Below are 15,102 nucleotides of genomic sequence, written 5' to 3'. Positions count from 1 at the left end.
CGTTGAACATCTCATTCCAAAATCATGTGCATTAATATGGAGTTGGTCCCCCCTTTGTTGTTGTAACAGCATGGACTCTTCTGGGAAGGCTTTCCACTAGATGTGCGAACATTGCTGAGGGAACTGCTTCCATTCAGCCACAAGAGCATTAGTGAGGTCGGGCACTGAGGTTGCGCAATTAGGCCTGGCTTGCAGTCTGCTTTCCAATTCCTTCCAAAGGTATTTGATGGGGTTGAGGTCAGGGCTCTGTGCAGGCCAGTCAAGTTCTTCCACATCAATCTCAACAAACCATTTCTGTATGGACCTCGCTTTGTGCACAGGGGCATTGCCATGCTGAAACAGGAAAAGGCCTACCCCAAACTGTTGCCACAATGTTGGAAGCACAGAATCATCTAGACGATTTGTGCTGCACGCTTCAGCACTCGGCGGTCATGTTCTGTGAGCTTGTGTGGCCTACCACTTCGCGGCTGAGCCGTTGTTGCTCCGTTTCCACCTCATAATAACAGCATTTACAGTTGACCGGGGCAGGTCTAGAGGGGCAGAAATTTGAGGAACCGACTTGTTGAAAAGGTGGCACCCTATGACAGTGCCACGTTGAAAGTCAATGAGCTCTTCAGTTAGGCCATTCTACTGCCAATGTTTCTCTTTGGAAATTGCATGGGTGTCTTCTCGATTTTATACACCTGTCAGCAATGGGTGTGGTTGAAATAGCCAAATTCATTCAATTGAAGGAGTATCCACATACTGTACTATATATAGTGTATTTACATGTTAAGTGGGGCACCAGAGTCATTGAGGTAGATTTATAACAAATACAAATAGCAGAATTTCTTATAAGTTTCCGGGTTAGAATCCCGCTCCTTGAAAGCAGCAGCTCTACCCTTTAGCTCGATGCGGATGTTGCCTGTAATCCATGGCTTCTGGTTGGAGTATGTACGTACGGTCACTGTGGTGACAACTTCATCGATGCGCTTATTGAGGAAGCCAGTGACTGATGTGGTGTACTCCTCGATGCCATCAGAAGAATCCCGGAACATATTCCAGTCTTTGCTAGCAAAACAGTCCTGTAACTTAGCATCTGCGTCATCTGACCACTTCCGTATTGATCTAGTCACTGGTACTTCCTGCTTTAGTTTTGCTTGTAAGCAGGAATCAGTAGGATAGAGTTATGGTCACATTTGCCAAATAGAGGGTGACGGAGAACTTTGTACACATCTCTGTGTGTGGAGTAAAGGTGGTCTAGAGTTTTTTTTCCTCTGGTTGCACATGTAACATGCTGGTAGAAATTAGGTAAAACACATGTAAGTTTCCCTGCATTAATTATCCCCGGCCACTAGGAGTGTCACCTCTGGATGAGCATTTTCTTGTTTGCTTATGGCCTTATACAGCTCATTGAGTGCGGTCTTAGTTCCAGCATCGGGTTGTGGTAGTAAATAGACAGCTAAGAAAAATATAGATGAAAACTCTCTTGGTAAACAGTGTGGTCTACAGCTTATCATGAGATACTCTACCTCAGGCGAGCAAAACCTAGAGACTTCCTTAATATTAGATTTCGCGCACCAGCTGTTATTGACAAATAGACACAGACCTCCACCACTTATCTTACCGGAGGCAGCTGTTCTATCTTTCCGTTCCCCCGAAAACCCAGACAGCTGTATGTTATCCATGTCATCGTTCAGCCACGACTCGGTGAAACATAAGATATTACAGTTTTTAATGTCCCGTTGGTAGGATAGTCTTGAACGGAGCTCAACCAGTTTATTCTCCAGTGATCGCACGTTGGCTAATAGGACTGCTGGTAGAAGCGGATTACCCACTCGCCGTCGGATCCTTACAAGACACCCTGACCTACGTACCCGATATCTCCGTCTCTTCTTCATGTGAATCACAGTGATTTGGGCCTTGTCTGGTGTCTGAAGTAAATCCTTCGCATCCGACTCATTAAAGAAAAAATCTTTGTCCAGTTCAAGGTTCGAGGTTAGTAATCGCTGTCCTGATATCCAGAAGCTCTTTTCGGGTCATAAGAGACGGTGGCAGAAACATTATGTACAAAATAAGTTACAAATAACGCAGCAAAACACACTCAATAGCATAATTTGTTAGGAGCCCGTAAAACGGCTGCCATCTTCTCCAGCCTCATTAATGAGAATGTGGACTTGGTATTTTACCACATAGGGCTATCTTCTGCATACCACACGCCTACCTTTTCAAAACACAACCGATTGGCTCAAATGCATTAAGAAGGGAAGAAATTCCACAAATTCGCTTTTAGCAAGGCACACCTATTAATTGAAGTGCAATCCAGGTGACTACCTGGTTGAGAGAATGCCAACAGTGTGCACAACTGTCATCAAGGCAAAGGGTGGCTACTTTTAAGAATCTCAAATATAAAATAGATTTTGATTTGTTTAACTTGTTATGGCTGCAATCCCAATACCGGGATCGATATGACAACTGCCAGTGAAAATGCCAGCGCCAAATTCAAACAACAGAAATCTCATAATTACAATTCCTAAAACATACATGTGTCTTATATTATTTTAAAGGTAATCTTGTTGTTAATCCCACCAAAGTGTCCGATTTCAAATAGGCTTTTCAGCGAAAGCACTACAAACGATTATGTTAGGTGTCACAGGCCGGCTCATAGCCTGTGCCAAAAATGAGGGGACACGAACAACAGGGATAGGCCAATTTAAAAAAAAATCTTTATTGTAAACAAAACTACTAACTTTAAACTAAGAAAAAGGAATGAGGTGTGGAAGTATCATAATGTAAGGTGTATGTAAAGTGCATGGATGTGTGAATCTGTGTGTGTGAATGACTGAGTGAAAACTATGCAAAACTAGAAAGGAACAAACACAACAGGATCACACCTGGAGGAGCGGAGAGAGAGAGAGAGAGAGAGGTGATTAGTGACAGTTTAAATACTTTGAGCCCAGGTGACTCCAATCACTAACAACCCTCCTCTGCCTGCAGGAGGAACCGCCCCTGCACTGCAGAGGAGGAGCCGTGACATAGGTCTCCACCAAACCACAATAAGCACAGCCATTTTCCAGCGAAATATAGCATTCACAAAATGTATCACTAACCTTGAATTATCTTCATCAGATGACACTCATAGGACTTCATGTTACACAATGCATGCATGTTTTGTTTGATAAAGTTCATATTTATATTTTTCAAAATCTGAGTTTACATTGGTTTAATAGATTCACTTGTTCCAAAAACATCAAGTGATTTTGCATAGCCACATCGTTTCAACAGAAATACTCATCATAAATGTAGATGGTAATACAAGTTATAGACATGGAATTATAGATATACCTCTCCTTAATGCAACCGCTGTGTCAGATTTCAAAACAAGTTTACAGAAAAAGCAAGCCATGCAATAATCTGAGACGGCGCTCAGAACAGAAGCCAAATTAGCCGCCATGTTGGAGTCAACAGAAACCAGAAAATACATGATAAATGTTTCCTTACCTTTGATGAACTACATCAGAATGCAGTCCTAGGAATCCCAGGTCCACAATAAATGCTTGATTTGTTCGAAAATGTCCGTTATTTATGTGCAATTAGCTACTTTGGTTAGCGCGTTTGGTAAACAATTCCAAAGTCACAAAGCATGTCCACTATAATGTGACGAAATGTCCAAAAGTTCCATAACAGTCAGTAGAAACATGTCAAACGATGTACTGAATCAATCTTTAGAATGTTGTTTACATATATCTTGAATAACGTTCCAACCGGAGAATTAGAATGACTTCAGATGACCGGTGGAACGCAGGTCCTTCCCCTGTGAACGCGCATAGTGAAAGCATGGTCCACTCATGCTGTGGTGACTATTTCCTGTCTCATTCGACCCCCCTTCACATTAGAGTCATCAGACACAGTTCTCTTCACTGTTGCCATCTAGTGGAAGGCGTAGGAAGTGAAAACTCATCCATATCTCGCTGTAATTTCAATGAGAGCTTGGTTGAAATTCTGCCACCCCCAGAAGAAAATAAAACAGGAAGTGAAATTTCTATATGAGTTCTGTTATACTCACAGACATAATTCAAACAGTTTTAGAAACTTCAGAGTGTTTTCTATCCAATACTAATAATAATATGCATATTTTAGCAACTGAGACTGAGGAGCTGGCCGTTTACAATGGGCACCTTTGCAGCCATAAAAAGTTAACACTTTTTTGGTTACTGCATGATTCCATATGTGTTATTTCATAGTTTTGATGTCTTCACTATTTTTCTACAATCTAGAAAATAGTCAAAATTAAGAAAAACCCTTGAATGAGTCAGTTTATCAAAACCTTTGACTGGTACTGTACAGTATATACATATTAACAGGAGTACATTGAGGTAGATATATATACATGTTAACAGGAGTACATTGAGGTAGATATATATACATATTAACAGGAGTACATTGAGGTAGATATATATACATGTTAACAGGTGTACTGGAATCATTGAGGTAGATACATATACATGTTAACAGGAGTACTGGAATCATTGAGGTAGATACAGTGGGGCAAACAAGTATTTAGTCAGCCACCAATTGTGCAAGTTCTCCCACTTAAAAAGATGAGAGAGGCCTGTAATTTTCATCATAGGTACACTTCAACTATGACAACTAATACTTATTTTCCACCATAATTTGCTAATAAATTCATAAAAAAATCCCACAATGTGATTTTCTGGATTATTTTTTCTCATTTCGTCTGTCATAGTTGAAGTGTACCTATGATGAAAATTACAGGCCTCTCTCATCTTTTTAAGTGGGAGAACTTGCACAATTGGTGGCTGACTAAATACTTTTTTTGCCCCACTGTATCTACCTCAATGACTCCAGTACTCCTGTTAACATGTATATACTGTTCAGTACCAGTCAAAGGTTTTGACACCCTGAATATACATTATCAACAGGAGCACTGGAATCATTGAGGTAGATATATATACATGTTAACAGGAGTAAAGGTGACTGTAGGTGCTGTTAGTTATGTAGTAGTAATTCAAGCACTACACAGGGGTATGATACTGATACTTTCATTATGTCTAACAGTTTGACTGTTGTGGTTGTTCGTCTCCAGATCCAGCTAAATACCCACCTCAGCTACCACCCAGGAACATCTCAGGAGGGCTGTCAGCCAATGGCAGTAAAGAGACCCATGGGGGAGAGTCACAGACTTCAGAGCTCGCCTGTGCTTCCCTGAGAGACACATACCTACAGAGGCTACAACAGTTGGACATGTCTAAGTATGCTCATTTGGGCCCACAAAATCTTCTCAGGGTGTTGATCTGAGATCAGGTGCCACCCTATCGATGTAATCTTATTCATTATTGATCAGGCAAAAATGTATCTTAGATCAGCTTTTTTGACTTGATAGGTTTCTGCCTTTCTAGGGAGTTTTTCCTAGCCATTGTGCTTCTACTTCTGCATTGCTTCCTGTTTGGGGTTTTAGGCTGGGTTTCTGTACAGCACTTTGAGATCTTAGCTGATGTAAGAAGGGCTTTATGAATAAATTTGATTTAATACACTGAGACACTTCTCATTCTACTATGAGCTGCAAAATGCTGATTGAGTGTCTTCAGTAGTATTGTGTTACTGACGACGTGTTGCATTGTGTTACCCAGCTGCCAATCTTTTAGTTAGGCATCAACAAAACTAATCACACTGACTGCTAATTCATTGTCTTCCAGCCTGCCGGAAGAGCACCAACAATCCATCCAGGAATACTTCCACACCTCACTCTGTCTCGATGCTGAGCAAGCCCAGAATGGGAATCCCAACTTTCCCCGTCTGAAAAAGCTCACTATGGGAATTTGCAAACATCTTAACAGGTACAGACAATAGCTAGCTACAGTGGTGTCCCAGATTGTTGACACACTTGGTGTGGAGACCACTGATTGGCTGGATACCCTGGTCGCGATGTGGTTGAAGCAACATAAGTCATTTTTATTGACACTATTGATAAAGATTAACAACGATGACTGTATAAAATAAATAATTCAAAGACGGAGTTATATTGAATGCATCAACAACAACAACAAAAAGGGGGAAATTATAATATTTTATACTTGTACTTTTGCTCAGAGAAAGAGATTTTGTTTTGTTTATGTTTTTTTCTCAAGAAGGTTAGGGGTCAAAATTATTGACAGCCCTAAATATTCTTATATTTAAAGTCATCAAAAGTTTACTATTTGCTCACATATTTTTACCACACAATGACTACATTACCATTAACAGGGGAGGTTAGCATGTCTTGGAGGTATGAACTAACCTCTCACCATTACCAATAACAGGGGAGGTTACCATGTCTTGGAGATATAATCTAACCTCTCACCATTACCAATAACAGGGGAGGTTAGCATGTCTTGGAGATATAATCTAACCTCTCACCATTACCAATAACAGGGGAGGTTAGCATGTCTTGGAGGTATGATCTAACCTCATCATTACCAATAACAGGGGAGGATATGATCTTTGCCCCTCTGTAACTTTTACAGTCATCAATTCATTCAGGATTATCTGTAATCATTGTATCATCCACATTCATGTAGAAGTGTTTACAAACATATTATATTCCTATTTAAAAGTGACTCCAAAATAACACAATACATTATTTACCATGAATTGATATTGGGCACAAAATAATCTGAAACACAACCAAAGCAAGCAGCAAATGCTTCCAACAAGTTTGAGGCATCACAAGCTTGATGTAGTCATTGAGTGCTAGGAATATGGGACCCAATACTAAATGTTAGACTACTTGATTTATATAGTAAGTATTTTTAGGTTAGTCACTTTAGTTACTATGCCCCCAGCCTTTAGTTACTATGCCCCCAGCCTTTAGTTACTATGCCCCCAGCCTTTAGTTACTATGCCCCCAGCCTTTAGTTACTATGCCCCCAGCCTTTAGTTACTATGCCCCCAGCCTTTAGTTACTAATCCCCCAGCCTCTAGTTACTATGCCCCCAGCCTTTAGTTACTATGCCCCCAGCCTTTAGTTACTATGCCCCCAGCCTTTAGTTACTATGTCCCCAGCCTTTAGTTACTATGCCCCCAGCCTTTAGTTACTATGCCCCCAGCCTTTAGTTACTATGCCCCCAGCCTTTAGTTACTATGCCCCCAGCCTTTAGTTACTATGCCCCCAGCCTCTAGTTACTATGCCCCCAGCCTTTAGTTACTATGCCCCCAGCCTTTAGTTACTATTCCCCCAGCCTTTAGTTACTATGCCCCCAGCCTTTAGTTACTATGCCCCCAGCCTCTAGTTACTATGCCCCCAGCCTTTAGTTACTATGCCCCCAGCCTCTAGTTACTATGCCCCCAGCCTCTAGTTACTATGCCCCCAGCCTTTAGTTACTATGCCCCCAGCCTCTAGTTACTATGCCCCCAGTCTTTAGTTACTATGCCCCCAGCCTCTAGTTACTATGCCCCCAGCCTCTAGTTACTATGCCCCAGCCTCTAGTTACTATGCCCCAGCCTCTAGTTACTATGCCCCCAGCCTCTAGTTACTATGCCCCAGCCTCTAGTTACTATGCCCCCAGCCTTTAGTTACTATGCCCCCAGCCTCTAGTTACTATGCCCCAGCCTCTAGTTACTATGCCCCAGCCTTTAGTTACTATGCCCCAGCCTCTAGTTACTATGCCCCCAGCCTTTAGTTACTATGCCCCCAGCCTCTAGTTACTATGCCCCCAGCCTCTAGTTACTATGCCCCCAGCCTTTAGTTACTATGCCCCCAGCCTCTAGTTACTATGCCCCAGCCTCTAGTTACTATGCCCCAGCCTTTAGTTACTATGCCCCCAGCCTCTAGTTACTATGCCCCAGCCTCTAGTTACTATGCCCCCAGCCTTTAGTTACTATGCTCCCAGCCTTTAGTTACTATGCCCCCAGCCTTTAGTTACTATGCCCCCAGCCTTTAGTTACTATGCCCCCAGCCTCTAGTTACTATGCCCCCAGCCTTTAGTTACTATGCCCCCAGCCTTTAGTTACTATGCCCCCAGCCTTTAGTTACCATGTCCCCAGCCTTTAGTTACTATGCCCCCAGCCTTTAGTTACTATGCCCCCAGCCTTTAGTTACTATGCCCCCAGCCTTTAGTTACTATGCCCCAGCCTTTAGTTACTATGCCCCCAGCCTCTAGTTACTATGCCCCCAGCCTTTAGTTACTATGCCCCCAGCCTTTAGTTACTATTCCCCCAGCCTTTAGTTACTATGCCCCCAGCCTTTAGTTACTATGCCCCCAGCCTCTAGTTACTATGCCCCCAGCCTTTAGTTACTATGCCCCCAGCCTCTAGTTACTATGCCCCAGCCTCTAGTACTATGCCCCCAGCCTTTAGTTACTATGCCCCCAGCCTCTAGTTACTATGCCCCAGCCTCTAGTTACTATGCCCCCAGCCTCTAGTTACTATGCCCCAGCCTCTAGTTACTATGCCCCCAGCCTTTAGTTACTATGCCCCCAGCCTCTAGTTACTATGCCCCAGCCTCTAGTTACTATGCCCCAGCCTTTAGTTACTATGCCCCAGCCTCTAGTTACTATGCCCCCAGCCTTTAGTTACTATGCCCCCAGCCTCTAGTTACTATGCCCCCAGCCTCTAGTTACTATGCCCCCAGCCTTTAGTTACTATGCCCCAGCCTCTAGTTACTATGCCCCAGCCTCTAGTTACTATGCCCCAGCCTTTAGTTACTATGCCCCCAGCCTCTAGTTACTATGCCCCAGCCTCTAGTTACTATGCCCCCAGCCTTTAGTTACTATGCTCCCAGCCTTTAGTTACTATGCCCCCAGCCTTTAGTTACTATGCCCCCAGCCTTTAGTTACTATGCCCCCAGCCTCTAGTTACTATGCCCCCAGCCTCTAGTTACTATGCCCCAGCCTCTAGTTACTATGCCCCCAGCCTTTAGTTACTATGCCCCCAGCCTTTAGTTACTATGCCCCCAGCCTTTAGTTACTATGCCCCCAGCCTTTAGTTACTATGCCCCCAGCCTTTAGTTACTATGCCCCCAGCTTTAGTTACTATGCCCCCAGCCTTTAGTTACTATGCCCCCAGCCTTTAGTTACTATGCCCCCAGCCTTTAGTTACTATGCCCCCAGCCTTAGTTACTATGCCCCCAGCCTTTAGTTACTATGCCCCCAGCCTTTAGTTACTATGCCTTTAGTTACTATGCCCCCAGCCTTTAGTTACTATGCCTTTAGTTACTATGCCCCCAGCCTTTAGTTACTATGTCCCCAGCCTTTAGTTACTATGCCCCCAGCCTTTAGTTACTATGCCCCCAGCCTTTAGTTACTATGCCCCCAGCCTTTAGTTACTATGCCTTTAGTTACTATGCCCCCAGCCTTTAGTTACTATGCCTTTAGTTACTATGCCCCCAGCCTCTAGTTACTATGCCCCCAGCCTTTAGTTACTATGCCCCCAGCCTTTAGTTACTATGCCCCCCAGCCTCTAGTTACTATGCCCCCAGCCTTTAGTTACTATGCCCCCAGCCTCTAGTTACTATGCCCCCAGCCTTTAGTTACTATGCCCCAGCCTTTAGTTACTATGCCCCCAGCCTCTAGTTACTATGCCCCCAGCCTTTATTACTATGCCCCCAGCCTTTAGTTACTATGCCCCCAGCCTCTAGTTACTATGCCCCCAGCCTCTAGTTACTATGCCCCCAGCCTTTAGTTACTATGCCCCCAGCCTCTAGTTACTATGCCCCCAGCCTTTAGTTACTATGCCCCCAGCCTCTAGTTACTATGCCCCCAGCCTTTAGTTACTATTGCCCCCAGCCTTTAGTTACTATGCCCCAGCCTTTAGTTACTATGCCCCCAGCCTTTAGTTACTATGCCCCCAGCCTCTAGTTACTATGCCCCCAGCCTTTAGTTACTATGCCCCCAGCCTTTAGTTACTATGCCCCCAGCCTTTAGTTACTATGCCCCCAGCCTCTAGTTACTATGCCCCCAGCCTTTAGTTACTATGCCCCCAGCTTTAGTTACTATGCCCCCAGCCTTTAGTTACTATGCCCCCAGCCTTTAGTTACTATGCCCCAGCCTTTAGTTACTATGCCCCCAGCCTCTAGTTACTATGCCCCCAGCCTTTAGTTACTATGCCCCCAGCCTTTAGTTACTATGCCCCCAGCCTCTAGTTACTATGCCCCCAGCCTTTAGTTACTATGCCCCCAGCCTTAGTTACTATGCCCCCAGCCTTTAGTTACTATGCCCCCAGCCTTTAGTTACTATGCCCCCAGCCTTTAGTTACTATGCCCCCAGCCTTTAGTTACTATGCCCCCAGCCTCTAGTTACTATGCCCCCAGCCTCTAGTTACTATGCCCCCAGCCTTTAGTTACTATGCCCCCAGCCTTTAGTTACTATGCCCCCAGCCTCTAGTTACTATGCCCCAGCCTCTAGTTACTATGCCCCCAGCCTCTAGTTACTATGCCCCCAGCCTCTAGTTACTATGCCCCCAGCCTCTAGTTACTATGGCCCCCAGCCTCTAGTTACTATGCCCCCAGCCTCTAGTTACTATGCCCCCAGCCTCTAGTTACTATGCCCCCAGCCTCTAGTTACTATGCCCCCAGCCTCTAGTTACTATGCCCCCAGCCTCTAGTTACTATGCCCCCAGCCTCTAGTTACTATGCCCCCAGCCTCTAGTTACTATGCCCCAGCCTCTAGTTACTATGCCCCCAGCCTCTAGTTACTATGCCCCCAGCCTCTAGTTACTATGCCCCCAGCCTTTAGTTACTATGCCCCCAGCCTTTAGTTACTATGCCCCTAGCCTTTAGTTACTATGCCCCCAGCCTCTAGTTACTATGCCCCCAGCCTTTAGTTACTATGCCCCCAGCCTTTAGTTACTATTCTCCCAGCCTTTAGTTACTATGCACCCAGCCTCTAGTTACTATGCCCCCAGCCTCTAGTTACTATGCCCCCAGCCTTTAGTTACTATGCCCCCAGCCTTTAGTTACTATGCCCCCAGCCTTTAGTTACTATGCCCCCAGCCTTTAGTTACTATGCCCCCAGCCTCTAGTTACTATGCCCCCAGCCTTTAGTTACTATGCCCCCAGCCTTTAGTTACTATGCCCCCAGCCTTTAGTTACTATGCCCCCAGCCTCTAGTTACTATGCCCCCAGCCTTTAGTTACTATGCCCCCAGCCTTTAGTTACTATGCCCCCAGCCTTTAGTTACTATGCCCCCAGCCTCTAGTTACTATGCCCCCAGCCTTTAGTTACTATGCCCCCAGCCTTTAGTTACTATGCCCCCAGCCTTTAGTTACTATGCCCCCAGCCTCTAGTTACTATGCCCCCAGCCTTTAGTTACTATGCCCCCAGCCTTTAGTTTACTATGCCCCCAGCCTTTAGTTACTATGCCCCCAGCCTCTAGTTACTATGCCCCCAGCCTTTAGTTACTATGCCCCCAGCCTTTAGTTACTATGCCCCCAGCCTCTAGTTACTATGCCCCCAGCCTTTAGTTACTATTCCCCCAGCATTTAGTTACTATGCCCCCAGCCTTTAGTTACTATGCCCCCAGCCTTTAGTTACTATGCCCCCAGCCTCTAGTTACTATGCCCCCAGCCTTTAGTTACTATTCCCCCAGCATTTAGTTACTATGCCCCCAGCCTTTAGTTACTATGCCCCAGCCTTTAGTTACTATGCCCCCAGGCTCTAGTTACTATACCCCCAGCCTTTAGTTACTATGCCCCCAGACTTTAGTTACTATGCCCCCAGCCTTTAGTTACTATGCCCCCAGTCTTTAGTTATTATGCCCCCAGCCTTTAGTTACTATGCCCCCAGTCTCTAGTTACTATACCCCCAGCCTTTAGTTACTATGCCCCCAGACTTTAGTTACTATGCCCCCAGCCTTTAGTTACTATGCCTTTAGTTACTATGCCCCCAGCCTTTAGTTACTATGCCCCCAGCCTTTAGCTACTATGCCCCCAGCCTTTAGTTACTATGCCCCCAGCCTTTAGTTACTATGCCCCCAGTCTTAGTTACTATGCCGCCAGCCTCTAGTTACTATGCCCCCAGTCTTTAGTTACTATGCCCCCAGCCTGTAGTTACTATGCCCCCAGCCTTTAGTTACTATGCCTTTAGTTACTATGCCCCCAGCCTTTAGTTACTATGCCTTTAGTTACTATGCCCCCAGCCTTTAGTTACTATGTCCCCAGCCTTTAGTTACTATGCCCCCAGCCTTTAGTTACTATGCCCCCAGCCTCTAGTTACTATGCCCCCACTCTTTAGTTATTATGCCCCCAGCCTTTAGTTACTATGCTCCCAGCCTTTAGTTACTATGCCTTTAGTTACTATGTCCCCAGCCTTTAGTTACTATGCTCCCAGCCTTTAGTTACTATGCCCCCAGCCTTTAGTTACTATGCCCCCAGCCTTTAGTTACTATGCCCCCAGCCTTTAGTTACTATGCTCCCAGCCTTTAGTTACTATGCCCCCATCCTTTAGTTACTATTCCCCCAGCTTTTAGTTACTATTCCCCCAGCCTCTAGTTACTATGTCCCCAGCCTTTAGTTACTATGCTCCCAGCCTTTAGTTACTATGCCCCCAGCCTTTAGTTACTATTCCCCCAGCCTCTAGTTACTATGTCCCCAGCCTTTAGTTACTATGTCCCCAGCCTTTAGTTACTATGCTCCCAGCCTTTAGTTACTATGCCCCCAGCCTTTAGTTACTATGCCCCCAGCCTTTAGTTACTATGCCCCCAGCCTTTAGTTACTATGCTCCCAGCCTTTAGTTACTATGCCCCCAGCCTTTAGTTACTATGCCCCCAGCCTTTAGTTACTATTCCCCCAGCCTCTAGTTACTATTCCCCCAGCCTCTAGTTACTATGCCCCCAGCCTTTAGTTACTATGCTCCCAGCCTTTAGTTACTATGCCCCCAGCCTTTAGTTACTATGCCCCCAGCCTTTAGTTACTATGCCCCCAGCCTTTAGTTACTATGCCCCCAGCCTTTAGTTACTATGCCTTTAGTTACTATGCCCCCAGCCTTTAGTTACTATGCCTTTAGTTACTATGCCCCCAGTCTTTAGTTACTATGCACCCAGCCTCTAGTTACTATGCACCCAGCCTCTAGTTACTATGCCCCCAGCCTCTAGTTACTATGCCCCCAGCCTCTAGTTACTATGCCCCCAGCCTTTAGTTACTATGCCCCCAGTCTTTAGTTACTATGCTCCCAGCCTTTAGTTACTATGCCCCCAGCCTTTAGTTACTATGCCCCCAGCCTCTAGTTACTATGCCCCCAGCCTTTAGTTACTATGCCTTTAGTTACTATGCCCCCAGCCTTTAGTTACTATGCCTTTAGTTACTATGCCCCCAGCCTTTAGTTACTATGCTCCCAGCCTTTAGTTACTATGCCCCCAGCCTTTAGTTACTATGCCCCCAGTCTTTAGTTACTATGCCCCAAGCCTGTAGTTACTATGCCCCAAGCCTTTAGTTACTATGCCCCCAGCCTTTAGTTACTATGCCCCCAGCCTTTAGTTACTATGCCCCCAGCCTTTAGTTACTATGCCCCCAGCCTTTAGTTACTATGCCCCCAGCCTTTAGTTACTATGCCCCCAGTCTTTAGTTACTATGCCCCAAGCCTGTAGTTACTATGCCCCCAGCCTTTAGTTACTATGCCCCCAGTCTCTAGTTACTATGCCCCCAGTCTTTAGTTACTATGCTCCCAGCCTTTAGTTACTATGCCCCCAGCCTTTAGTTACTATGCCCCCAGCCTCTAGTTACTATGCCCCCAGCCTTTAGTTACTATGCCCCCAGCCTTTAGTTACTATGCCCCCAGCCTTTAGTTACTATGCCCCAAGCCTCTAGTTACTATGCCCCCAGCCTTTAGTTACTATGCCCCAAGCCTGTAGTTACTATGCCCCCAGCCTTTAGTTACTATGTCCCCAGCCTTTAGTTACTATGCTCCCAGCCTTTAGTTACTATGCCCCCAGCCTTTAGTTACTATGCCCCCAGCCTCTAGTTACTATGCCCCCACTCTTTAGTTATTATGCCCCCAGCCTTTAGTTACTATGCCCCCAGCATTTAGTTATTATGCTCCCAGCCAGAGACCCTGAGGGGGGCTGAAACTGTGGACATATTTAAAAGAGATCTTGAAACACATATTTTTAGCTTTTCTTTTCCTTTTGGGTGCGTTTTAGTTGTTCAGTTCGTCTTTTTTCCTGTAGAGGACATTGTGGACATTGTGGACATTGTGGACATTGTGGACATTGTGGACATTGAGGACATTGAGGACATTGAGGACATTGAGGACATTGAGGACATTGAGGACATTGTGGACATTGTGGACATTGAGGACATTGAGGACATTGTGGACATTGAGGACATTGAGGACATTGAGGACATTGTGGACATTGTGGACATTGAGGACATTGAGGACATTGAGGACATTGAGGACATTGAGGACATTGTGTATTCTGTCTGAAATGTGCTGTATAAATAAAGCTTGATTTGATAACATTTTCTGAGCAATTTGCATTAATAGAAAATAAGATAATTAGCCACATTTTAATTATTTATTTTATACAGTCATTATTATAATTTTGGACCCCACTGTATATATCTGCAACATTTAAAGCACTTAGCATTCACTGTTAACCGCAGGGTTGGGGTCAATTCATGGAAATGAACTGAATAGAAATGGAATTGATTGACTCCAAACCTGGAAAACAACATTTGATGAACCCTAACCTTTGTGGGATGAATTAAGTATTTTCGGTTGAATTTACATTTCTTGTGCTCCTGTGTTGTCAGCGAGATCTCCCGTACCCTGCCCACTCTGGAGGCCTTCCAGAGGCTTCTAGACCAACAGCTGTCCCCAGGGGTCGGCCGAATGAGAAGTCAGGTGGGTTGTTATTATAATCAACCTTATATTAGCCATTATTTTAACGTCAACATTCAGTAAGGAGATGGGACAGTATGAGCTGCATTCAAGATGGTATTATTTTAACATCAGTATTCAGTAAGGAAACAGGTCAGTATGAGGATCCATTCTCGACTAGAGGGTCTTTGTCTTTCTGTAAAATGAGTAATAATGCTATCTGATTGTAGGTATATAGATGCTGCATGGTAACAGGTGGCTATTATTAACAATTTATCAGACACTTCTGTTTAGTTTTACTGTCATCTTTGGTC

At 44.8% G+C, this 15,102-nt stretch overlaps 1 protein-coding gene across 3 annotated transcripts in view; it reads left to right on the top strand.

Annotated features, from left to right (window-relative positions):
• Window positions 1-15,102, top strand: part of inpp5d (inositol polyphosphate-5-phosphatase D) — a 52,937-nt gene that overhangs the window by 12,574 nt on the left and 25,261 nt on the right. For all 3 annotated transcript variants that reach the window (XR_004209625.1, XM_031822313.1, XM_031822314.1), the window contains 3 exons: window positions 5,087-5,252; window positions 5,697-5,837; window positions 14,722-14,812. Coding sequence is in view for 2 of the 3 variants with exons in the window: in XM_031822313.1 (XP_031678173.1) it covers window positions 5,087-5,252; window positions 5,697-5,837; window positions 14,722-14,812 (398 nt within the window). In the remaining variant the exon portion in view is untranslated. The remainder of the gene's footprint in view (window positions 1-5,086; window positions 5,253-5,696; window positions 5,838-14,721; window positions 14,813-15,102) is intronic.

This window comes from Oncorhynchus kisutch, linkage group LG4 (assembly GCF_002021735.2).
Source record: "Oncorhynchus kisutch isolate 150728-3 linkage group LG4, Okis_V2, whole genome shotgun sequence".
In the NCBI taxonomy this organism is placed as follows: domain Eukaryota; kingdom Metazoa; phylum Chordata; class Actinopteri; order Salmoniformes; family Salmonidae; genus Oncorhynchus; species Oncorhynchus kisutch.
Note: the sequence above shows the minus strand (reverse complement) of the source record. Positions and strands in the feature narration are given on the sequence as shown.